Raw genomic sequence first — 26,757 nt, 5'->3', positions numbered from 1 at the left:
AATGTTCCAATTTTAGCCATGCCTCAATTTTGAAGGATTGCTCAACTTTTCATTCGGATGGCTTTAGAGCAACTCCTCTTTTATTTTTTAGAAGATTGGAGCATTCTAGATTTACTACCATTCATTTTTGAAGAGTATGACGGCTTTCACACACAAACTGCTCAATGCTAGTGATTTTGATCTTCACACTCTAAATTCTGCGTTGTTTCTTAAATTATTCCTCAATTGGGTACGGTTTGCATACGGGCACATAGGTTCTAATAAGTGCGTTTAATTGATTAATTGGAGCTTGTTGCATGGGTGCACTTTGCATAGGGGCACATAGTTGATGAAATTTCACAAGATCGATTGACAGGAGCACTTAATAGATTAAATGGAGCCTCTTTGGGAAACCCTTCTAAGTTCTAACATATTTGGGACTCTGCCAAAGTTCCTTGGAAGGGTACAACCCCTTTGCAGCCTTCAAAATTTAGGCATGAAATTTTAATTGTCAGCCAAGATATATTAAAATAATTGCAGTCTTCTGTGAGCACTAACTGTCAAGGAATGAAAAGGGCCAGGCTTGACAAGACGGAACTCACCTGGCACTTTCTTATTATGGGGCCAGCTGATTAATCACCCTCTCTGCGTCTCTCATTCTTCCTGCTTTGTCTCTATCTCTTTTCGTGCGCTCTCTCTCTCTCTCTCTCTCTCTCTCTCTCTCTCTCTCACTCGACTCACACCCCCCAACCTCTCGGTCGCTTTCTCTTCGGAGCTTGGACACGCTTTCGCTGTTTTCCCTCGCGAGCACTTGCAGCTTGGCTTCAGCCATGCCGGTACATTTCCTTCCATTTCTTTTCTCTTTGTTTTGTTGTAGCAAACATGGCCATAATTAAGCATCAGACGTTATGACACCGAGCTTGTGGCAAGCTTAATTGGGTCCTTGACTCGGTCACACGAACCCCACTTCATTTTTGCAAACACCAGTTTTGTCAGCAGCAGCTAACATTTTTGGAGCTCATGGTGGAGAAATGCAAACATTGCCAGTAGGCATTTACTATCATCGAGGATGTCCTTAGGTTCTGTCCTTCAGCTCCGTTGCCACTGATGGTTGGCAGCATTTGGCATGGGTGCTGTTTTAATGCTAGATGGTCAACATTCTAGAATAAAGGTGGAGTGCATCGTGACTGTGATGTGATTAAACTCTGTCCTTCGGCTTCTTTTCCAGTTATGGTTGCCAGCATTTGGCACTGGTGCTTTTTTAATGCAAGATGATCAACATTCTTGAATATAAGTGCACCGCATAGTGACTGTTGCACATAGCGGTGCAGTGCTGGTGCCAGTTCATTTCTGCTATCACCAGCAGGCCTGTCGTTTTGATCACAATTTGCAAACATAAATGGGAGAGTGCATTCTTTTCATCATGTGCATTCGTGATAAGGTGGTGTATTATATCAATGTGCTGTGGGGTGGGTCTAGAGTTTGGAGCCGGTTAGGGGTGGATCACCATTCTTCTTGCAGGGCTGACTGGCTGCCAAGCCACTCGTTAACCAGTGCAAGACATCCTCCATGTCAGCATGCAGACCAATTTTCATTCTAGATTCCAAAGGTCTACTGTGTCAGCAAATGAGGATAATTTGTGAATGCCTAATGCATCATTCAGTAAAGAGCTAAATTTTTATCCGGAAAGGGTCTGACGTCACATGGCTCCTGTTCTCAGGTGAAGCAGATCATTGTGCACCTTTGCAACTTACGGGTCTCTGAAAAGTTGATTAGAATCCCATAGACAAATCACCTGATTCTCTTTGCGTACTGCTAGAAACTTGGGATTGTACTTGCTGTCGACATGCTTCCTCTTACCCTCGTACCTTCAGACTTCAGTGCAGATAAATATGTCAAAGCTAGTTGGTGAATTTGCAACTTTAGACATAGGTGAATCCTTCTGCTACAGTGCTTGCTTGTTTAATGATGCTTAAATAATCTTCAGTATTGATTAGGCAGTCCTTTCTTTGTCCTAGCAGAGTCACTGGTCATTTGCAGAGACATATACTTGAAGTAAATGGTGCTCACCAAAAGTATGACTTGTGCCTCATTGAGGCCGTTTGTTATCAGTGTGAACTGATGAGCTGCTCATGGCAGGCAGGACGTATTTTGGATTGTCTGGCCAACATCCGAATCGCTTAAAGGTGGCAACAAAGTCTGCAATTGCACTTCTGAAAATCCAGTGTCTTCAGAGTTCATGACTTAAGTGTATCATAGAATCAATCCCAGTTGTGTTTATCTGTACAACTTAGGCATGGCTAAGTGCTTTTCTGCAGAAGTAATTTTACAACTAGCTTCAAACTTCAGGAGTTGGGGAAGGGCTTTACTTACTCAAGACTTCCATTTTTTGACCTTTTTGTCATGCATATCCAATCAGAGTTCACCCGATACCTTGTATTGAGAGACACAAGGAATATTGAGCCTTTTTGTGGAAGGGCAGTGGACTGTGCTGTGTTTTTGTTGATTATCTCCACTGTTTTCAATTGTTTTCTGGTTACTGTGATTGTGTGATCACACTTCACAGAGTGCTAAGGGGCTGGCTTTTAGGGCTTATTAACAGCAGTCAGTCTGGTTTCTTCATCAAATGCAGCCAAGTGCAGAAAGATCCTCTGTTGGGCTGCTGTATGAGCCTCTATTTAGTTGCCACTCCACTGGAATTAGTGATCTCAGACCTATAGTAAGAAGCAAACTTCCAACTTAATAGTTGATGGCAAATTCATAATAAGCCATATTGCTTATGCATTTGGATTAGTTTGGCTGTTAGGTTATGCCGGCTCGCTCTACTAGCCTTCAGAAGATTAATTGACACTGTTATATATACTCATTCACATCTTGACTTGATAAAAGCAAGTCGGTATAAATATACAATGATAATTTGCAGTCATATTTGGAACCCATAACCCAACATTTTAACAGGTTTTGAGTGTTTTTTTTGTCTTCATTGAACCATGGGAAGGTATCAGGATATAAGTTGTCAATCTTCTTTTTGAGCAGGCGGCCAGGCCGGTTGTTCCCAGCTTTGGGAACTGGGACATGGGTGCAGAAGTTCCTTACACTACAGTTTTTGAAAAAGTAAGAGCAATGAAGGATAGCAAACCGGCACAATCAGATGAACCTGTAATTTATGGTTATGACTTTATGCATTCTCAAAGAAACAGGCCGACCATTCAACCTCAAACAGAAAACAAATTTCAAAAAGTTGGGCATATGGTGAAAGAGCAGCATTCTATGAAAAGATATGTCCAAGAAGAAGCTGATCCTTGGAGAAATGCTGCAGACATACACAACCGAAGCAATTCAACATCCAGCAGAAGGTCTTCTTTAGAGCAGATTGCAGATCATATTTTTACAGAATCACATTATGCTGCTGGAAGTGAGTCTCCGGTAGTATCACGGCGGTCGATGTCCTCTAACAACTCGCTACAAAGCAGACAGTATATTGGCCATAGGGATGAACACTTTGTGAGACATGAGTGGGGAAAGCAGGGTTCCAAGGCTTCTTCATATCAAGGTTACCCAGGAAGAGGTAGTAGGAATTCTGGTGGAAGCTCTCCTAAGAGTGACAGAGGAGCTAGGGTGCACCAGCAACTTCAAAAAAGATCTGGTAATGAAATGGTGAGGAATCTACTCTATGCAGGCCACAGTATTTTTGTTAAGCATTCAAACATTGTTCAGTGCATCGCTATAAACCCTGTTGATTCTGAGTAGTGCATATTATCTTCTTTGGTTCTTTTTGGCAATAGAAGCCTAACAGAGTTTTGCCAAAGTTCGGTGACTGGGATGCCAATACTCCGGCATCTGAACTTGAGTTCACTGTTATATTTGATAAGGCTCGGGATGAGAAAAAAGCGAAAGCTGTTCAAGATTCTTATATGCAAAAGCATGGTGCTGTCCACAAAGTTGAAGAAGATTTGTACAAACCAAGCTTCTCAGGAAAGAAGTCAAGTGTAAGTCTTTCTACATCATGTAACAGAATTGTCAAGGTTCTTACATTTCCATGATTTTTGTTAATGCAGCAGGAACTTATAGTTGGGATAGCATTCTGATGAAGGTGGAATCAGAATGCTATCCATCTATGCTAAATCACACAATATGATGTCAAACATTTATGATTGTTATTATCATGCTAAACATTTTGTCCTTACCTTAAGAATGGCTCTTATTTTGGCATGAAATACGTTCGCCTTTAGTTATAGGATCCATAAATGTGCATATCTAGTACTCATGCATGTGGATACAAATGCCATGTAACACATGCGCATGCCCATGGGCACGCATAGAGAGAGAAAGAAAGATATATTAACATCTATTAAAGAACGAATTGGCCCATGAGACATATCCATGTGCAAAGGAATATCCTCATGATATCATGAAAGTGAAAAGTGAATGAAAATCCTATCTAAATGCGCAATAAGTGTAGACATCATCATCTAGGCAAGCCCTCAATGGATACAAGTATGTCTATCTGGGGATGTGAGCCTATATGCATGTGAGATACAATGATGCCATGCAGATCTAGCGCCATCCAGTGAGTAAGGGGGATGTAAAATGTGATAGCTGGGTGGGGGCTCCTGGAACAAGCTCATGAGTAGCTCGCGGAGGCAAGTGTTGGCTTGGTGGGCCAGGTATATCTCATGCCATTGTTGAATCTGGATGACATTTGGCTGGTGGGGGTATGGTCTTCTCCTGCTAAATGCACTAGGTCATCGTCTGGCCCTAGTCTCCTATTCTCTCTATAGCAACAACCCTCTTAGTCTCCCAATCCTTGGATTTGTATGTACTATGTCCCCTAATCGATGTAGCTCCCTGATAGAACTTTATCAAGATTGTGTGTCGTGCTCTATCCCTTGTTCCTACTACTAGGATGGATGCTCTGACTCTCTAGATCTCTAATATGTATCGTCCCAAATATTTCTGATCTGATGTGCTCATCATTGATTGTATAGTTTGTTGCCCCAAAAACAATGTCTCTCGTATTTGGGCACAGACACTACACTTGCATAAGAAGTGCTTTTTGTCTCCACCTCCTCATGTCACAATTGGCATATCCTCTCCTCCCTCGGTACTCATGAGGCCCTACGTGTCTCTATCTCCAGCTACTGTGATGACACTTTGAGCCAACCTATGGTAACTCGCATGGCCTGTGGCATGTAGCAATCCATGTACAATGATCTAGTAATGAACCCATTCTCTAGAACGAAGGATGATCCTTTGCGGACCTAGGTTGATGTGTGGAAGATGAGGACCTAGGTTGATGTGTAGAAGTCACGTCCTAGGGATTGGCAACAACATTGTTGATTAGGTGTCAGCATTTTGGAGGTGTTTGGCAGTAGGTGACTGCATTAAATGCAGGCTGGAGCAGGCATCAGGTAGAATTTAAGGTTTTCTCATGAAGAAAATCAGATTTCTCTCTCATCTTGGCTCTCTCTCACGTTCTCCGACCCATTCTCGAGATCTCAGCGTTTCTCAGCCATTTTGAGCAGATCTCAGCCAAATTTGGTGGACAGTAGAGAGATCTTTGCTGTAAACCCTAAATTTTTGCAGAAACTAGGGTTTGACAGCCACCTCTGGACCCGTGCCAATTGGTGAAGGCATTGTATACTGAATTTAGCACCTGAAATTTGTATAATTGTTAGGGAATTTAGATGCTAGCCCATTCATTGTAATTTGGGGTAGCATTTGGCTAGTTGGAGGTTCCATTCGTGTAAGTCCTGGGTGAAAACTTAAGGGGCAATTGGCCCGAATTGATTGTTGATTGTTGCTATAGCAAAGAGGCTTTTGGAACAACAAAGGAGATTGTAAATCCCAGCTTTTACTCATTCTATTAGCAATCAAGTTAAAGAAATACCAAAAGGGGTGCCAATTTTGGGGCCAACAGGGTGTCCAATGTCCGAGATTATTGAGGTAATTTGTGCATTTTAAGTTATGTTCATTTGCTAATTGCTGTAATTAAGTGCTTAATTAGGGAATTACCACCCTTTCCAAGAAGGAGGCTGGTTTCAGCATATATGCCTGCCCCATATCATGTTTGATGGCACCCCAAGAGTCAACAGATGCTGTAGTAATGTGTTCCTCGGCACCCAAGCTTTGTGGAAGTCCACAAAGCAGTAGTATAGTCTCTGTCTCCTACTTCAGGCCTGCTCAATCATGCATCTCATGGTGAAAATATGGTCCACTGGGGAGAAGCCCTGTTTGAAACCTGCTTGTCCTGCTCCTTGCATAGACTTTTGCTTTGCATAGGCGCTCAGCTCCGCCTCCATCATTGCTCCATATAACTTCGCCAACAAATGACCAATCATGCTGATCTGGTAGTTCCCTGGATCAAAGAAATACCCAGCCTTATGGATAGGCACAATGGTGTGCATAGTCCACTCGTTTGGGAAACCTTCTGCCAAGGACCTATTGAACAGATGAGCAATGATGGTGCAAGAACCTCTGCTGCATTAATGAGATGCTCCCCTTGTGTATGTGTGATTGCGAGCTCGTCCATGCTGTAGCCTCCTAGTAGCCTGCTCCACCATGCCAGTTGTGAAGGTGGTCGGTGATGTGGGGTGTGGCTTTGCTGGCTGTGGTATGGGAGGCTGGTGTGGTACATCATATAGGTGCTTTGCATAAGCCTGCCATATCCCTGGGTCCTCAATGGGCATGTCACCTAGGCTCCCTAAAGCTCCTCTATGCTGTTGCCACATCTTTGCAGAACCAGCAGACATGACTGCTGTTGTGCAGCAGGTGGTGCAGTCTAGGTCATGATCAATGCTGAGGCAGAGGTCACGATCAGTGTCCAGGCAAGGTGCAGATTGAAGGCCCAGATTCATGGGCCATGACCTGATACAAGGCAGGAATCGAGATTCAGGGCCGGTCTGCTCTCAGGGTGCAGGTTCAGGGCAGGTCATGACCAGGTTCAGGGCAGGTTATGATCAGCTTCAGGGTAGGCCACGACCAAGTTCTCAGACAGGTGTAGGTTCAGGGCAGGTCATGATCAGATTTAGAGTACAGATTAGCTGCATGTCTTGCAGTTGGCCTGTGTGCTCCTGGGGCAGATCTGAAGGCAAGTGTGGGGAGTTTTGCAGACCTATGCTGTATTGATCTGCACAGGGTGTGCTGTGGACCAGTAGAAGCGGACAATGCAGACTTCTTGTGGCATCAACATTGAATTCCTTAATCAGCACATAGGACGGGTAAGGGAGGAAAAAGATGTGGATCTTGACATGGAATCTCGAGCTGAGGACATTCACTAGGGTGGAGGAGGAGATGAAGAGGGAAAGTGCCGAATGTTTGTGGCTGATCTGTTGGGTCCAAGTGGTTTGGAGTTCTTGTGAGAATGCATAGCAGGAAGGAAATGAACACAGAGAGAAGAATGAGGCTGAAAGAGAATGCAGGGGAGAGAAGGATTAATTTGACTACAATGGTTGAAGGATACAAGGTTGCAATGGTCAGCACCACCATGCAACTCTACGTGGCACTAGAGAGTAGCAAGGGGATGAGAAAATTGAAGAGGGTTGGCTGATCACAAAGGATCAATGATGGATAGTGAGAGAGAGGGTAGGCCGCCTATAAATAGGCAAACTGGGGCCATAATTAGTAATAAAGTGGCTAGATCCATAATGTGGGTGCCTTTGTCTCCCAGCGATGCGCATCTTACCTCATGCACCAATGGGATTAGCTTCTCCTAAGTGATAGTCTCCCCTATATGAGAGGTGAAAAGATTGGTGTAGAACACTCTTATCTCCTCACAGCTTTTATGGTTGTCATCTTCTTTTCTTTTCTGTGTCTCTCTTTTCTTCAATTGTTTCTCGCATCTCTCTCTATTTTTTCTCTCTTCCTATAGCCTTTCTCTCTTATTCAGCAGTCTTTCTCTCTCTTGCCTTCTCTCTCCTAATTCACTTCATGACAAGTGGTATCCGAGCTTAAGCTTTTGATCCATTTGATTTTCTCATTTTCAGACATTTTCTTTAATTTTCCACCGTTAAATCTTGGACATTAGGTACAAGAGCCACACAAAAGGCGCTTGTAGGCATTCTAAATGGAGTAGAGATTAAACTTGGGGCTTTGTTAGATCTTGGAGAGATTTAGCCAAACCGTGGCTAAAATGGTAGGTCGTGCATCCTATTTTGAAGGTATCTTGGTAAAAGAGGGATTAACCAGACTTAGGAGAAGAACAAAATGTGGTTACTTTTTGGAGAGAGAGAGTCGTCTTCTTCATGTAAGTTTCTTTCAGCTCCCATGGTGGATTTGCTTCAAGTTCTTTCTCTTTAGGCATCAAGATTATCAGCTAGTGTTTTCCACTGATTCTACACACTTTATTGAGTATTTCTACTATCATTGGTTAGGGAATCAACTATCACATGGTCAGCAGTAAATTGACGCAATTTGCACTAATTTTCTAGTACTTCAGTCCTCTATTTCAGGCCCGTGCCTTGCTCTAAAGATCTATGCCTTCTTTAGCAAGGATAATCATCAATTTCATGACCAAAATACCTTTCATTCAAGCTCCTTTCTTCATCGCTTCTTCCTTTCAAACCCTAATGGTGTAGGTCATGAATAGCCCGTGAAGAAAATACCCTAACACAAAAACACAAATAACACTGTACAACAAAGCACAAATTGATAGAAGAACACACCAAGAGGCTCAGCATAAGCCATATTAAATTTGTCAAGTACTTTGCTAATGTACTTGTCCTATGAGAGAAACAAGTGCTGCCCTCTATCTCTTTTTAAATTAAAGAACTCATTCATCTTCTGGGTGCGATAAGCTAGAGATAAATATCTTCCTCTTACAGCTTCTTTCAGCAAATCCCAAGTAATGGTATTTTCATGGTTACCTTATCTCGGCACCACTGCTTCCACTAGAGTTGAGCTTCACCAATTAATTTTAGCTTAGCTATTATGACTTGGTTGGCTGGGACAGTTCGATATTCAAATTATTTCTCGCTTAATTTATTGAAACAAATTTCAAATAAAACTCTCTTTCCATTGCTAAAGTTAAATTACAATTTTAGAGGTTCTAAGGGAAAATAAGGATCCATTATTTCTCAGATTGATAAAGTATCAATGAATCTTTATTACAACGGATATACAAGGTAATCGGATAGCTCACAAGTTTATCTTATTTTTTTCAGAAAAGGATTCGCTACTACAATCTAAGCATGACATTCTGATACATCCTTTATGAAGTAACTTGGATTCTGAGAGTAACGAATCTTGGAAACGATTCTTGATCTTCGGAGTAATGTTTATGTCAGCTATGCATTCATCGAGTTTTGCTTGGAGAATTCAGATAATGCGGATATTAGATCAGTTGTACAACCCCTCACCTCTATATTGTGAAAGATGGTGAATGATTAGCGGAGGATACTGCTATATCGATTCAAGCTAGATAGATTAAGGATAAAATGTATGGAAGATCTTAAAGCTGTCGAGATTTATCTATTTTATGAGGCCAGTGCAAACTCAATCCTGTATTTTAGAGGCAAGAAGATCAAACTAAACCAATATATCTATGAGGAAGTTACGAATATTTTTCTAGCTGATAGAGTAAAAGTCATAGGTCGCTCTAGCTGCCACAACTACAAAAAGGACGGATTTCTTGAACTCTATACTAATGTGCGCTCTGATACCAATTGTAAGGTGTCCATGAGGTTCATTTCAAGGCGCATCTTTTTGTAGTCCATGAGTAGTAGGTTTTTTAAATGACGCCGCTTGGTTTCCCTTGGAACATCGCGGGGTTTGCCACTTATATTCCAATGAGTCTACATTTGCAAGAGAAGTGTTCCGATCGAACCCATTGGGACCGATTTAAATTTTTGGGTTTCTAAAATTAGATGGGTCTCCACTTTCTACAAGATTTCGAGTTTCCACTTTCTACAAGATTACTCGAACTGAAGCGGACTTGCCATTGCACTTGGCTCAAAGAGAATGGGAGACGGAGGGGAGTGTGATACGTCAACTCTCCTGCCCATAAGGCAAAATTCCATTCCGACCCCGTAAAACAATGCAAGTCGATTCTACCTAACAACTAGTTGGTCAATTTATCATCTTTTTATTTCTATCGTCGATTTAGAAAAGTTCCCAACTAACCGGGACCACCTTACTATTAGACGGACTCGCCCTCGGAGGTTACATCCACCAGCTTTCCTTTGATGACGGAATCATCTTTAGTTTTTTAATTACTTACATCACATTTATTGGAGCATATACAATTAGTTTCCTTGATTAGTCCGTTAAATCACATGTTTCTTCACATAATTTATTTCATAGATACGCATACAATTCAAACAATCCTCGAGTAAAATAAATTTCTTTATTATATTGAAATTTTATTACAATTTTCATCTTTTTGACCCTACGAAAGATATATAGAAAATTTCTTGAGGGTATTTTGTCCACCAAGATTCCACCCTTGTAACTAGTATTTCGGGTTCCAGGATCCCATTCTGGGTCATGAAGGGGCTCGTCAGATTCTAAGAGTAATGTAGAATTTACGGCCAGATCTCCCCTTGGTACCCATATTTCCTATTGCTCGAGACTATCCCTATGGAGATACCTTTTGCTACAAAGTCGATCTAAGCCTCTCGAAACAATAATCATGACCCCCTTGGAATAAGGTCTTGCAGCTAGCTTGGGGATAGCCTAGTGTGACCTTTCCTTTTATCATGCTTGTCATTGTTTTTAATCAGAGATTTAGATTCAAGTAAACACAAACAGTCCTTTCAAACGTATATCAAATGATGCAATGACAATCATACCATCGTGCAACTCACAACTTCATATAGCCAAGGTAAACCTTATCCTAAGGTAACCTTACATTCTAATGAGGATTCTTCTTCCCATAAAGAAGTGGAGTACATCTCTTACAATAGGTTAAGCAAGACATGAACTTTCCGTTTGGCACTAACTTACCCAACATAAGTAATTTTTCTTTAAAAAAAATATTGCGATAATAATTTAACGAGATGATTTACAAGACCCTTAAATAGACATTCACTTTTTATAACAAGTGTTAATCAACCTTAATCTTGTCGCATTGACAATATATTGAGCTATTTTATTAATCTCAAGTGTGCTTATAGTCTTTTACTCATTTCGTGCAATATCCTCATGCAACTATTTTCATCATGATCTTACGAATTATAATCTTGATTAATTTAACTACTAATCATAGATAGCAATTAACCATTTATGCATGTGTTAATACTCTTTAGATAAAATTGTCAATTCGTGCAAGTGACTAATATTTTATGTAAAAATTTGGCATAAACATTATTATTTTATGTAGTGAAATAATAACCTAGTAGTGAATAACTTGGTTTGGCACGATGACATTGGGAATTTCGTCTTTGCTCGCACTTGCGTTTGTCACACCTGATGTTCTGTTGGTAGTAGCACTCCGACAACCTCGGGCACTCCCGTATATTTGGCAATATCCATTGCTTGACCGATTGCGGTGGTTCCCATGTTCTTTTCATCTCGTTGCTTTGGACCCATTATTCGCAAGCGTGTTCGAGAGATAGGAAAGGCAGAATAAATTCGAGATGGGAGAGCGTAAGAGAAGATGGCTTAGTCGAAGATCGAGACATGGAGGTTGAGCTAACTCTCCCTTGCAGCCTCTCGGGGTAACTCCTCTCTCTCTCTCTCTCTCTAGCTCCGTCTCGTAGCCTCTTGGAGGGGTATCCTTCTACCTCCCTCTCTACCTCCCTCTTGTAGTCTCTTGGGGTTTCCTTGTGCTTCTCTAAATTGCTCCCCATGTCTTTTATTTATAGCTAAATTAGAGAAGAAAGGTTGTGCTGAGAAGAGGAGCTTTTTATGGAGAGGATCCTGGCAAAATCAGCAATCTGAAACTTCTAAAATGCAATGTGATGCTCAAATTACAAATTTGATGGTTCTGCTGGCTCTAAAAGGAGGGTAAAGTCCTTAGATATTTGGTCAGAATCTTCCAGATCACTCCTTCCTGTTCGAAGTGCTGTTTGTTGCTTGTAAACTGCGATTGCAATGTGTGCGATTTTGCCAATCCTCCTTTTTTGTATTAAATCTCCAAAACTAGTTGAAAAAGCCACTTGTTTTTTTTACATGATATCCTGTTTTGGAAATTTCCATGGCTTTTTAGAATATTTACAATAAATAATATCCAAAATATAAAAAATATGCTAGCTTTGTTAAAAAATCTAGTATTTTTGAACCATCTATACTGTACACATTAACACTAGTGATTAATATGACTTATAACTCTCGCTCATGTTGTAACTTTCGTAATGGGTGGCTACAGTCCTTGTCAATTTGAAAAAAATGTTGGGTTACGATTTCTCGGTTTTTTTAATTAAATAAAAATTGTTAGTTATTAACGTTAGTTTTTACTTTAGTTAGTCTTTAGTTAGTAACTCTACTAACTTATTAATTGATTAACTAGCTTTCGAACTAACCAATTAACTTTTAATTGCGTGGAAGTATTATAATAAGCTAGCTATATTCCTATATTCGTTTCCTCATGCTACTTTGATGTTACATCTCTCTTGTGCATGTTTGAATATGTGCTCTCTTGTTCTTTTATTTTGGCACACTCACTTTTTGTTCATATTTCACACTTGATGTGACCAAAATGTTTTTTTGTGGGTTTGACATATAAATGAGAAGTGAAATTCTTAGGAAAATATTTTCTCAGTGTTTTCAAAAGAACTACTAATTATACTTTTTGTTGTAATAGGGACTGTGGAGCCTGCTTTGTTGTCGAAATACTTCAGTGCAGTCATGATCTTGCCAGATGAAGTTCTATACTCGATTCTTTAAATGGAGCACAATTTCATCCACAGTAAGGCAAATATTATTTCAATATGTTTGAGTGGATCTGGCCCACACATGAAAGCAAGATGATACTTGTTTGAGTGTCTACGGACATTTACATGTAAAGTGATTGCATTATACATTGCGATGGCATTAATACTTGTAGTTTGAGTCGTATAAACTGATTGTATTCATAAATTGTGCTTGTTAAAAGAATTGCCTCCTCACAATTGTCTTCTTACTGAGTTTAAAGCTTGATAAGTGGATCATATTTATGAAAACATGTCAAATTTCACATGTAAGTGATATCATCCAATTCATTTGCACGGCCAACCAAAACAAGAAGCAACTAATCAAAGTGAAGGTGGTGTTGTCGTTGATGCAACAGAAGCGTTGCTTGTATAAATAAGTTCTTGGAAGTTAAATGCGCAATGATATCACGTTACCGTTTTCTATTACTTCCAATGCTAGAGTAATTAATAGGGATTGCAAGAGCTTCTTTTTGTAGTTATTGATGTTACCTAGTTATCAATATTGACTAGGTATCACATTTGCTTCAGCCTCAATCTCCATCTAGAATTACTAAATAACTAGATATATTGAAAAAACATGATTAGGTCTAAAAAGCAAGTGTTTTAAATGTACACTTTGACAACATGACCAATCCCAATACGGAAAAGGAAAATGCTAATGAACAAGGGACCATACTAACACCTACCCATTAAAAGTTAAAAAACATTTGGACTCGTAGGTATGGTTTAAAGAGAAGTTGCAATAATTGCACTCAACCACTTTTAAACACAAATACTCGACATCACTTGTAGAATTTTTAGCACTTGAAATGCCCACAATTCCAAAGAGGGGCACTAAGTGATGCTTCTTTGTTGTATTGTTGGCATACAATATGATGGACACAAGCAACTCTTGAAGATGGTTAGATATATTGTCAAAAATATGGACTATTGAAAGCATCAACCCTTGATTGATGTCTCAAAGTTAAGGCAATAAATGCACTGAAAAGTGATCAATGCTTTTGAAAGGATTGCTCATTTGGCCTTTGGATTAAAATACTTTCTTCATGTTGACAATGTTTCTATTACGAGAATTTGACATACACAATCTCCTCTATGGTATTATTGCTAGTATATGTGCAACACACTTTTTCTTTGGCAAGAATAAGCTAACAAAACATACACAAACAAGAAGAAATTTTGACATATAGTGTATGTTGTATTAGAGTAGTAATAATAAACATACTATAGCACATGCTTTCAAAGTTAGTTAAAGTGGAAACATTGATCGGTGAAGTTTGTAGAATGAAGACTAAGTTAACTTCAAATGTTAGGACTTTCAAGTTCCCCAGAACGCAACTAAGTCATTAGTGAATCTTATAAGCTATAACTATTATTATAGAGGCAAGTGAAGGCAAATAAGTGATTTGTTATTGAGAACATATTTGAGGAGTTTCACATGCAAAGCACTAATTATGGGAAATTGAGATTCAATGTTGAACAAATGGTTAAACCTTGAAATTTATATTGATAATTTTGTAGACGTCTTTAAGCTTCAAAATTTCAAGTTATAGTACAATAAAAACCCTACCAAACTTAAGGAAAACTTACAGACCATTGAGGTTGAAGGTTTTTGTATCGTTTCCTTTTGTGAACATTGATGTAAATGATGAACAAAACCTTTTAGTGCACACAAAACTGAGTCTCCTCCTTGTTAACTATTTGTATTTGGGCAAAGTTGGGGGAAATGTATTTACACTAAAGGGTCTTGTTAAACTAGCTACGATGTCCTTCACATGCTAAGATTGACACAAAGGTCACCATTGGAATAGGGATAGAGAAACATCCTGTGTGTGTGTGTTTATGAACATTGTGATGCATTGATACATTTTGTGGCCAAACACCTTAGAATGCATTCCACATTAAATGTCTTGGTGTCTTGCTAAACAAGAGGTTTCAAGCATAGTGACTTGTGGACTAAAAATTTAGGGTATAGAGGCATACATGTCCAATGAATAGGGAATTTGTATGATCAACAAATAGAGGGGCTTCATTGAAGGTCATTATTTCTAGTTAGCCACACGTTTCTTAACTCAACTTGTTGGATTTCACTTTGATGTTTTCTTCTCAAGCTAAAGTGAGCTAAATAGTGCTCGAGGGAATCATCAGAATGAAGAAGAAAGTCAGGCATTTATCACATTAATTTGTGTATAAAAGGTCTCTTAGTAGGAAGCTTGAGACTTGGCATGTTGCCCCCTAATTTTGCAAAGATAGCAATATGACAAAATTTTGAGTGTTTGTTCACCCATGGGAATTTATTAGTCCTTACCATTCGAAACATAATGTAGGCATTGCTTCATCTTACTTAGTCAAATTTATTGAGGTTAATATGCATCTTATTTGGTAAAAGTTGTTAAGGTTGCAAGAGTAAATTTTAGACACCTAAATTGTATATATGGTGTCTTGTGAGGTAAATTGTCACCTATTTCAAATTTATGGGTTCTCTTGTGGATTTTTCAAAGCTTTAGGTTCCCATGTTCACAGTAGGATGGTTGCAATTATTCCTCTTACATGTACATGCTTGATTAATTGCTTTCACATGTGAAAGGTATTGTTTTGTGTGCATGTGCACCTCCTCCTTTCCCTATTGATAACCAAAGCCATTGTGTTGTTAGAGGGATACAAATTTCCTTAGGTTGAGCTTTTATCTTGATTACGAAAATTGATTGCGTAGGAAGGTTATGGTAAATATTGGTTTTGCAATGTGTACCTCATGATAAGCTTTTGTCTTAGCCACATTAAATTATTTAAAAAAAAGGAGAATCAAAGTTAGAATAAACCATATTTTTCCTACCACATGATATTCGAGATGAACATGTATTGGCTTATATGAACATAAGTCAAGTTTTAATCATAACACATGTATTGGAATATGTAAGCATAAGTCATGAAGGATTACATATATAGATAGCTATGTACCTACTTACAATATACAAATACCTATGTACTTATACACATCTACACATGCATATACATGCATGTATGCATGCATGCATATTTGTTTAGTTTGGAATGCTTGAATTTTCCTCATTACCCTACTAAGGTTAGCCATTTCAATTAAAAACAGGAAGGAAGAGATATTGAATGAGTATTGCTCTCTTCCTTCTCTTTGAGTTTCTCATAGGTAAGAGAGAAGCATGCTAACCATTTTTCTTCCACTATGTTAGTTCTTTGAGTTTAATGTGTACGAGTTGTCACTGATGGATATACATACCTTTGTTTCTTGATTGTGGCTAAGGTGAAACTTATTGTCCAGGAAAAAAGTGACTTATATTCTCTAAAGAAATCTTTTGGAGGTATTCAATAAATTGCACCACAATCTATTTGGCTCTCAACACATTTAGGTCTACCCAAAATTACAAAACTGGGATCATCCATGACATAAACTATCATAGGACAACTTATTCCATAACATGAGAGTTATGATCATTGTTTACTCAACTTTAACAAGTCTTCTTTCATGTCTATCCTCTTAATCATATTGCTCCAACATTTATACACCTTCAACTCTCTTAGGACCACCTCTTTACCCAAGTATAACATGTCTTATACCATGTCTATCCTCTCAACCCTGATGAATTGGCATGTGTAGTCTTAGATCTCAACTATGATTGACATCTTTGTTAGCTCTTCCTATTGACAAGAGGCTGCACCTTGGAGATCTGATGTGATTATGATCATGCCTAGTCATACTCATAACCACAATAGGTCTTGAAGGTGAACAACCTTTGTGGTTTGAATGATTGGAGTTGCTATAAAATGTCTTTTAGAATGCCTACTCTTAGAGTCTCAATATCTAACACACTTCAAAACCCTTTGTGTCACATAAGTTATGCATACACTTTGTTTTGATCTCTTGAAGGTGTGAAATATTATATGCCTTGAAAATGTGTACAAGGCCAATTTTCTCCTATGAAGACCCCTCTAATAATCCTAAAAATGTACATGATGAACAATGGGTTGTATATAGGATATTGGACATAAGTGAAATGTGATAGTTTTTACATATTGCTCAAGTCTAGGGAGGATTTGTTAACTTCAAGGCTACTTGATTTCAATATCAAATCTAGTTATGGTATCAAACACCAAGATGCAAGGTCCAATTTTTGGCCTTCGTGCTAATGCAAAAACTAAATATCAATAAACTATTTGCCTTCTTGTCCAATACCAATACAATGCAAAATGATCAAACTTTGTGATCTCAACCATTAACTTTTTTTTTTGGTGGCTATTTTGAGTTTTATCGCAGTATATTTTAGGTGCATATCAAGGCCCAAAATGGATAATATGAAGCTTAAAGGTCTAGACACATTTGACATCAATCCTACTTTTTACCTCAAGAATGAAAGTAATAGCAAGTGAAACTTGTAGGCTAAACTAGTTCTGCCCTCAAATTCAAATTGTAACCAATTCTAGCTTCAAGGCTAAAACTTGATCAAACCTTCTAGCATTGAGCCACAAAACTTAGGATCAAAGTACATTTAGCCTTAATGCCGAGGTTTACAACTTAATTATGGCCCTATGCAACTTCTATTTCAAGAATGTGAGTAACTTAAGAACAAGCTCAAGAATAAATGCATGAACTTGCCAATACATCCATCCAAATTGTTTTAGTCTAGGTCAATGCTAGAAGCTTTGATGAGCTTTGATCTATGTGGTAAGCTCTAGTGGATCCCCCTTGAATTGCCAACACTCAATCTCCAAGATTGCCCTCTTGTGAACAAGTTAGAGAGAAAAAAAAGGAGGGGATAGCACTCCAAGAGAAGCTCTCATACTCTCAAGATCAAGAATGCTCTCAAACAAGCTAGGAACCTCACTCTCTCACTAAAGCTATAGCTATGGAGGGTGGAGAGAAAAGGAGATAGAGAGAAAGATATCCACAAGTTCTCAAACACAATATCTAAACCTTCAAATTAGAAAGTTAGGAATTATCCCACTATTTTGAAACTAATGAATCCCATTAACTTTGGGAAAACAAAGATGTTATTAAATATGGGACTTCAAGTCAATGCCAAATGCATATGTTATATAATTTTGAACAATCAACCTTTAATATAACATATGCTATATAACCAATACAAATTCAAATAGGGATAGAGGGAGAGAGGGAGGGAGAGGAATATAGAGAGGAAGGGAGAGGGAGAGAGAAAAATAAAGAGAGGGAGGAAGAGAGAAACGGACAGGGGGAGGGAGAGGGGGAGAGAGAGAAATATAGAGATGCTCCTTTTGTATTCCATGCATACACAATGTTGTCAAAATTCTCCCAACATGCTAGATCCTTTCGTTGCACATTTGAATTTTTTCCCAACAATGTCATACACTTCAGCATCATATGCATTCTCCTTTCACACATCAGTGCCTAGTCAATGCATCATTACATTCTTAAAACTCTTAGAGTATTGGTTTGTGACAATGTTTGTTATTGCTTAACCAAGCCAAATTGGTAAATGCTATCGAATGGTTGCATTGATCCAAAGTGTCTCTTCCTAACATCCATTATAGGTGCAAATGCATCCTTAGGCATCCCTTTGGATAGTCCATTTAAGTGATCATCAACTTCTCAAATCTCCAAGGAGTCTTCAAATTCTTCAACTAGAGTTTGTATCATTGATCATTTTTGTCATTGACTAGAAGTCCTAAAGCATAAATGTCCTAGACTCCATGCTATATAGTGTCTATGATATTTTCCTAATGTTAGATGTTGAGACTAGGTCCAAGTCCTAAACTGAATGTTGGTCCAATAATAATGACACTATAATAAAACAACATCTCTTTTATTTATTAATGAATAATTACGATATGAGAAATGATAAAGAATTAGCGTAATATTAGTATTAGCATAAGATTCTAAGGCTAATATTTAAGTTAATAGATTGATATAACACATTAACCTTGCAATTAGCTGTCAATATAAAACTAAGTTATACTAATGTATATGAATATACATAATCTAAGGTTTCAATTTTAATATAATAATATTAGGACTAATGTTAAAAATTTTAACAAATGTTAACCTTGAACAATGATAATCTAAGGTTATTATATGTTAAAATAAATCTTAGGTCAAGATAGATTAATAAACTAATGATATCTTATGCAAGTTAAATATCTAAATTACATATCATTAAAAAAATAATATTAGTATTGATATATAATAAGGTCAATATCAACTCAATTACATCAATCTTAATAAATTTAGCATTAACTTGGCTCAATCATGGTAAATCTAATATATATTAATTTAACTAAGGTTAATAGTATGTAATGGTAAAGTTAGATATGCTAATAATGTCAATTTTGATTGAAAATTAATTAATAACAACACTAATTTATGTTATAAATTAGCACATAATATCTCAATTAATATTAACTAAGATAATCAAATAATACCACGTGTTAATTTTGACTAATGTTAATTATTTTAAATTTTGTATATTAGAGTCATATTGATTTTAGAAGGTTGACTTTCATTGAAATTATTTTATATAGTGTCATTTTAATGTTGTTCCACTTATTATTAATATTCAATAAGGTTATCATCTAACATTAACATTATTTAAGTTAATATTGACAAATCTTAACTTTAGTATATCTGAGGTTAATATTAACTGAAGTTAAACTAATAGGTTAATAGTTAAACATTAATAATATCTAAGTTAATATTAATTGAGGCCAATCTAACATCTAATGCTAATGTTTATAAATGTTAATTGTTCTAAATTTTATATATGGGCATGATAAAATTTGAATAAGGTGAATTTAATTTGATATTATTTTAATGATCTAAAAGTAATATTAATTAAGTTCAATACCTGGATAAAATAAGACTAACCTTAGTATCTAAGTTATTACTATTATTTTGACTAGTGTAAAGGTTAAATAATAGTGAAGAAAACAAAAGTAAGTTTGGTATTTTTAGAGTTTGAAGTAGGTTGAGAAAGAGTAGACTTTCTTAATAGTCAAAATGTTTACCCAATATGCCATATGGGAAGCTAGGGTTAAAAATTCCAAAAGGTTTGAGGTTAGCTATTTACACGGAGAAAGTAAGATATAAAGTAAATTGGTTTTGGAGCATATCTAGTATGTTAAGGACATTAAGTAATGAGGATATGCATAATATTTTTAATATTTTAACTTAGAATGCCCTTTTAAGCTAGTTAAAATCATGGACTCAAACAAGCTAATCCCAAATACAAGTGAACTTAGACAACAACTATGGGTAGGCCATTGACACCTATAATACACATCAATATGTTTGGTTCTTACCATATGTTTTTGTATGGATGAAGGTGATGGATCACCCTCTTGCTCCTTGGTGTGCATTGCTAGAATACATGCATGTAACCAACTTATGAAATATAAATTTTATGTTCATAGAATATAATGACAAAGTTACTTTTCCACTTCATTTCTTACTATCAATGTTACCAATTACTAGTAATATAAGTTGGCCATATTATATCAATAATTATAGTGGTACATATTTTTCAATTTGTTCTTATCTCAAGGCTATAAGGTGATGGATATTGCTTACTAGAACATGCAACTTCTTCACATCATGTTTTCTTTATTATTATTGTAATTGCTTTTTATTAACACATGCACTTTGGATGGTGCAACCAATCCCTGTAAATTGCTTGATTACTAATCATCATACTATGCCTTGTAGCCTGTCACTTAGCACTCAAACTTGGTTTCTATTCAATATCGGGACCCTCTTCCTCCACTTTCCACATTTATACAAGGGTTTCTATTGGATATCGAGACCCTCTTTCCCCCATCGTCCACTTTTATGAAAGGGTTGCTTCGTTGCATTAAATTTTTTGACTTGCATCAAACCATAATCAACATTGATTCTACAAGTATTCAAGAGAACCTTGACTCCAAGAAGCTACTTCTATTACATCTAGACACCTCCCATTGGTTGAAACTATACCATATTGCACTCTCAAATCTTGGTAGTGCAATATTGCCAAGTTAAAAGCCCTAGATAAAAATCTAGACTGTTTGATGAAGGAGGATGAGCACAATCACAATGTTTGGGTGGAATATTCTAAAGTAATTATCAAGAACTTATTCTCTTGCATGAACATAATATTTTGGAGGAGAATCCAAAACCTAGGAGGATGGTAGAAGTTGCTACTCCTCCTCCCAACTATTTGGTTCAAAGGAAGGCTCTACTTCAAATTGAATATTTTGAGACTGATGTAGAATTCTTAATCTAATCACCACTTCGGAAACCTACAAGTGGGTTAAAGGCTACGAGCATGGCCCATACGTTGATCCCTTTATTCCTCCAAGAATTTTGCAAGTATATCTCTAGTCTTGAAGGCATCATCCATGGTCCTGTGCACCAATTCCCATTGAGATGTAGCTTTTGCTTTTGGACGAAGATCATCTTGGTAAAACCGAAAGAGATTTCTCCTCCCTAGCACATGATGATGTATCTTCACTTTCCCATACTACTATTCTCAATGGACTTCTCAACATGTGCTTATTTGAACATAATAGATGCAATTCATCTAATGAGTTTTGTGTTTTTTCCAAATCAACAAAACCTAGTGACAAGTATGATGCAAAGTTCTTGTATGGAGTATTTAACTACTTGTGTCCATTCATTAAATGCTATTGTGATATAGTAGGGATGGCATATATTTGAGTATAGGATTAATTCTATTATGTGGTTTAATTATACCTTCTGGTGTGTTATGCACAATGTGTATTCCCTCTTCCAAGAAAAGTCTCTTCTTCGAAGATCAATGATTCTTTTTTCCAAATGGATTGCTACAAAAGCGAATGATGCCATTAATGCGTCCTTGTTGTTTTCATACTTCTAGGAAATGGTGTTAATCATGGCCAAAAGCTTAATGATCAATATAAATGCACAAGGTATTCTTGGCAATCTAAAAGAGGATGGTGTGCATCTCATTGAGAGATACTTTAGCAACATAAAAGGTTCTAATATGATTGGTGGTGCCAACTCCCAATGTGGCTCTAAGAATTCCTCTCATAGGAGCAAGCATACTCAAGGCCTCTATTACCCAAAAAACTTTGGTTCCACGATTATATTTGGGCAATCCTCCAATAATACATTTAATACCCCAAAACACTCTTGAAAGCTGTACTTCTATAGCTAAGAAACTACCATTTGAGTAATGTTGCACGTTGAAAGCACGGTTTGGTGGTACAATATAGATTGCCAGTGACATTACTTCTCTTTGGTAGAGCATACCTCAAAATAGGTTTCTTGTTTAGTCTTATATAGAAACTAATTTTCCTTGTTTAAAAAAACATTTGGTTTGTAACAACTTATTTCACACCTCTCCATGATGATTTCCTTGCTTTGTGCATGTGTGTGTGTGTGTGCGTGCGTGCGTGCGTGCGTGTGTGTGTGTGTGTGTTTTACCCCCTTTCAGAGTCAATGTAGACAGAGCTATCTCCCTCTCTCCATTTCTAGTTCCCTAGCTCTTTTCTATATGAACCATCTAGAGATTAATTCAACATGGAAATTCTATGTGGTAGCTTCTAATTCTAGACAAATTGCTCACATGGGAATATGGAAGGTGTTTCTAACATTGATATTGTGAGAAGTAGTAGGTGGAAAGATCCAACTTCAATGGATGAACCAAAGAAAAGAAATCAAGTATGTTTACTTATGGCAATATTTTGGCACAAGAGAACACTAGGGCTTACAAAAAGTTCCCAAAGAAAACTATCCAAACAACTCCAACTTCATTCGACTTTCTAGGATCTATAATCATCAACAACTAATGTTGAGAGCATTCTTCTATCCAACATTAGTAACAAGCTCAGCCAACTCAAGGTGTCCCACTCCACATACGAGCTCTTCTGAAAGAGATAATCTTTGATGATGGTATTGAATAATGCCATTGGCACAACACAAATGAACCATACAAGAATAGTAGGTATTTGGGTGTTCATCGGAGAAACATTATTGAAGCCAGTTCTCATCTTGAGATTAAAGATGATGAGGAAGTTTTGCCATTGAGTGCCCGTCAAAGACAATTGCCTTGATGCAACATCATCACACTGAAGTAAAAGATCTAGTGTATGCCTTTTGGAGTATAGAGATTTGAGTTTCACCCAACAAAAAGGATATATGTCGGAAGTGAATTAGACAAAAAAGTGTTGTGAAGCATTCTGTGCATCTTCTTGATGACTCCTAGGTTAATTTGAATCATTCCTATTATCTTTGTTCCTCTATTTTGTGTCAGGTGTATTGTAGCCTATATGTAGTACATGTCATTATGCTTATTATATTCACTTAGTAAACTTACAGCACATCATTGGTTTCCTGTGGAGACATTTGGTGTAGGAGAACCTATATTGATATGAAGGTGCTCAAATTGTACCTTGTACCACCCTATGCTTCCATGTTAGGTACTCAATAGCACCTTTCATCTAATTGGAACACCATGTAATAAATTCAAGAATCCAATAATTTTTACTTTTATATAAGGCACATTGGGGTAAAGGTACATGTGCATATCTACATTGTATTTACTACACACACCATGAGCACATACCCATACACTGCACATGGGAACCCACCCATCACTATCACTTCGTTCTTTATTCTTTCAGTGACTATTGAATAAGGGAAGGTAGGTCACACATTGTGATTGTTAGAGTTTCCACATACAATGTCTCTTTCTCTTGCTCTCTTGCTCCATCCACCATAGCTCTTCATTTTTCTTGTATGCTTCTACTATAGCTCTAACTTTCAACTAGTATTAGAGCCAACCATTCTAGGAGCTTCTTCGTCCTTTGCTTTAGCTCAGATTCAAAGCTTTAGATCAAGTTTTCATGGTAGCCATTGTTTCTTCCTCTCGAGGTATGCATTGAGTTAGACTCTTCCCTTTTCCTGGCTTATTCTAGCTTGCTCTTGACTTATCAAGGAGCTTCCATGGCTAACTTGAGCCTTGTTAAGTTCTTATTGAGTTGAGAAGTAGCCATTCTATCCATTTTGAGTGGATAGAGAGCATATTGTAAAAGCCATGGACAACTAAGACAGCTTGACAATACTTTTATATTTTGGCCATAACTTTTGCGTATGATATCAAAATTGGGTGTTCAATACCCAAAAACGAAGAGTGTGATGAGAGCTTTATGTTTGAATACTCACAGTGTTGATTCTATGTATTTTTTATTTCTTTGCTTTAGATAGAAATGAATAGTTATGGTTTGGATAGCAAATAATGGATCCATTATTCTTGTTTGATGCTTCAAGGATTCTAAATTAGTGCTCATAAGATATGATTATGCTCTAGGATGCTAGTTAGATTGATTAGAGCTTGGTTAGCTCAATTTTGCAAAGGTTCTTTGCTGAAATAATAGTTTGGACAACAAGCTTTTAAACTTGGAAAGTTATGCCTCTTCAGGCTTGATGCTATTCGTGTATGCCACTTGTATGTATTCATGTCTAGCATTGATACTGGGATCTGGATATGATTATGGATTGCTTTACCACTCAGGGATGATTTAGAGATTTGGATTTATGGTTTAGTTGGTTTAGTCATTGACATTATGTGTTTGAAGACTTACTTGGGTTTCATGCTTTCGAATGTATCTTGGATTCCAAATGGTCATGTACTTGATGTCTTGAGCTTGTATTGCTCATTTGGCATTCATGTTTACTTTAGTGGGAGCTACTTGCTATTGGAATTAAAGCTTTGGATTCTTTATATAGTTGAGCTTGATTTCTTGAGATAGTGGGACTTTGGACTTATGTACATTCTCTTTTGATGCTCATTCGATGTAGTTACCCTACTATTGGGTTGATTTGATTCCGTATGCTTTGGACACTAGCACTTACCTGTGTCAACAATTTGTTAGCAATGTATATGCTTATGGGATGTATGGTTTACTAACACTTTGAGTTCGTGATAGTCTTTGATACTAGTGGTCTATGCTTACTTACTGTTAGTTACATTCTTTGTATCCCAATTGCTACTTGGATATCCTTGGTAGTTGGAGCTTTCTTTCTTGGCTATTTTCCCATAGCAGTGCTATAATTATAGTTTTCAATATTGACTTGGAGAGCAGACATCGTACTTTGACAGTCTATTACTTGCAATATTGGTGGATAGCCCTATACTTTGGGGTATTCCTTCCTTGTTTGCCCTTGTTTTGGCAGCAAAGTTTTTGGGGCTGATTTGTAGTCATTTACAACAACCCATTCTCTTGGATTTTGCATTGATACAATTATGACTAGTTCTTCGAATGACAATACTATTTTCAATATTGAAAAGCTTGATGGCACTAATTTCCCCTATTGGAAGGCGCAAGTATGGTAGGTACTGGTTCAAAAGAAGCATGTTAGGCCTTTGAAAACCAAGAGTGTAAAGCCTGAAGGCATTGATTAGGATACTTGCGATAAGTTGAATGAGCTCTATAAGTCAACCCTTATATTATCATTGTCAAAAGAGGTTTATCTCAATGTTGTGGCATGGGAGGATAATGCTTGGTAGTTATGGAAAAAATACATAATCTTTATGACAAGCAAAGTCTTGCTTCATAGATGTACTAGTTAAAATAACTCATGGATCTTTGCATGAAGAAAGGGAATAGTGTATCTATGCATTTGAATGAAATTCATTCTAGTTTGATCCAATTGAATTTCATTCTATGCATTTGAATGAATTTCATTCTATTTATAGTACTTTCATGGGTTTCAATATGTGGGTTCCAATGATATTTAGTTAGTTGTTGATAATAAATTATGTAAGATTTTTGGAAAAGGTCTCAATCATATTCCATCAAAACAATATGATGTTGACTTAGCCAAATCATCATTAATTTAACCTTAATGCATAAGAATATCAAAGGATTTAACCTTCCCCTATTGCCATTTAAAGAAATATTACCATTTCTAATGGAGCACATTCAAGTCCCATAAAAATGAATTTAGATGGCTCATCAATGCTTCACACTGCATTTATTCACAATACAATGTACTACTATTGATGAACATTCTCATAGCTTGCAAGGATGCTTTCAAAGAAATTTGTGGGACCTTAATAAGAAAGTGGCTCTCATGGCCAGTCTCAATATCCACACCTATTGGATTGTTGAATCTAGTTAAGAGATATTCATAAATCTCCCAAAAGAAAATTTTAGTGCATGTTCAATTGACATCACTATATGTTATGAAAACATGCCTCACAAAGGTGAAGATGGACTTATCACTATTAACAATGACATCATTAAAATGATTTTCCATTATAAAAATCCAACTCTTTATCGTTTAAAAACGGAATAGGAAAGTGATCCATGGATCATATTAATCATCCTATTTTTGCGTTGGATGATTGCAAACATCTGAATGCCAGGATTAGGAAAGTCTTGTATCATTGAGATTTTGTAGAGAAGAGTCACATAGAAGATAGACAAGAAATCTCAGAAGAAAGAATGTAGTCTACAATAGAGACACAAGAAATATTGTAATTTAGTTTCAATGGAGTTTGATTCATACAGGTGAGATGAATCTAGTTCAAACAAGTTTGAGACAATAACTCATGATATATTCACTAAGATGTTCAGCTTGAGACAATAGCTTAGATAATACTTTGCATGTATCAATTCAAATGCAATTTATATGATCCAAACTCAAGACATAGACCCCTTTGATAAGAACAAAATCTGTATATACATAGATTTCATTTAAGACAAAGCAGCCTGCATAAATCCAGAAGCTTTGTGCTAGAACTTTGAGAAGACACTTATTTGAACTCAAAATAAACTCTTGCATCAAGATCTTTAGTAGTAAATCAAGAAATATTCAAAATTTTCCATACTATATCTCATTGAGATTGCTATATGCAAGATAAGGCACCTAGATCAAGAGAGCTCTAATTGCCAAAGCTATATA

The 26,757-nt window shown here is 37.1% G+C and overlaps 1 protein-coding gene across 5 annotated transcripts; it reads left to right on the top strand.

Moving 5' to 3' along the window:
• The first annotated feature begins 659 nt into the window (after nt 1-659).
• On the top strand, nt 660-13,017 carry LOC148029079 (RPM1-interacting protein 4-like). 5 transcript variants are annotated; one of them, XR_015692375.1, is made up of 5 exons: nt 862-1,150; nt 3,016-3,636; nt 3,765-3,968; nt 9,141-11,633; nt 11,781-12,666. XR_015692375.1 is itself a non-coding variant. In XM_087687839.1 (4 exons), exons 1-4 carry the CDS (start codon nt 810-812, stop codon nt 12,764-12,766), a joined length of 879 nt encoding a protein of 292 aa, XP_087543965.1. In that variant the 5' UTR covers nt 660-809; the 3' UTR covers nt 12,767-13,017. The 5 variants fall into 5 exon arrangements, 4 of the variants coding, with proteins under 4 accessions (XP_087543965.1, XP_087543964.1, XP_087543963.1 ...); XM_087687839.1 differs by lacking the exons at nt 862-1,150; nt 9,141-11,633; nt 11,781-12,666 and adding exons at nt 660-815; nt 12,719-13,017; XM_087687838.1 differs by having other exon boundaries at nt 9,141-12,666.
• The last annotated feature ends 13,740 nt before the right edge of the window (nt 13,018-26,757 follow it).

The sequence above is a fragment of the Lygodium microphyllum genome, chromosome 11 (genome assembly GCF_053477565.2).
Source record: "Lygodium microphyllum isolate KBCC chromosome 11, Lygodium_microphyllum_v1.1.10, whole genome shotgun sequence".
NCBI classification, from domain to species: domain Eukaryota; kingdom Viridiplantae; phylum Streptophyta; class Polypodiopsida; order Schizaeales; family Lygodiaceae; genus Lygodium; species Lygodium microphyllum.
The sequence above is the reverse complement of the archived record's forward strand: the minus strand, read 5'-3'. Positions and strand labels throughout refer to the sequence as shown.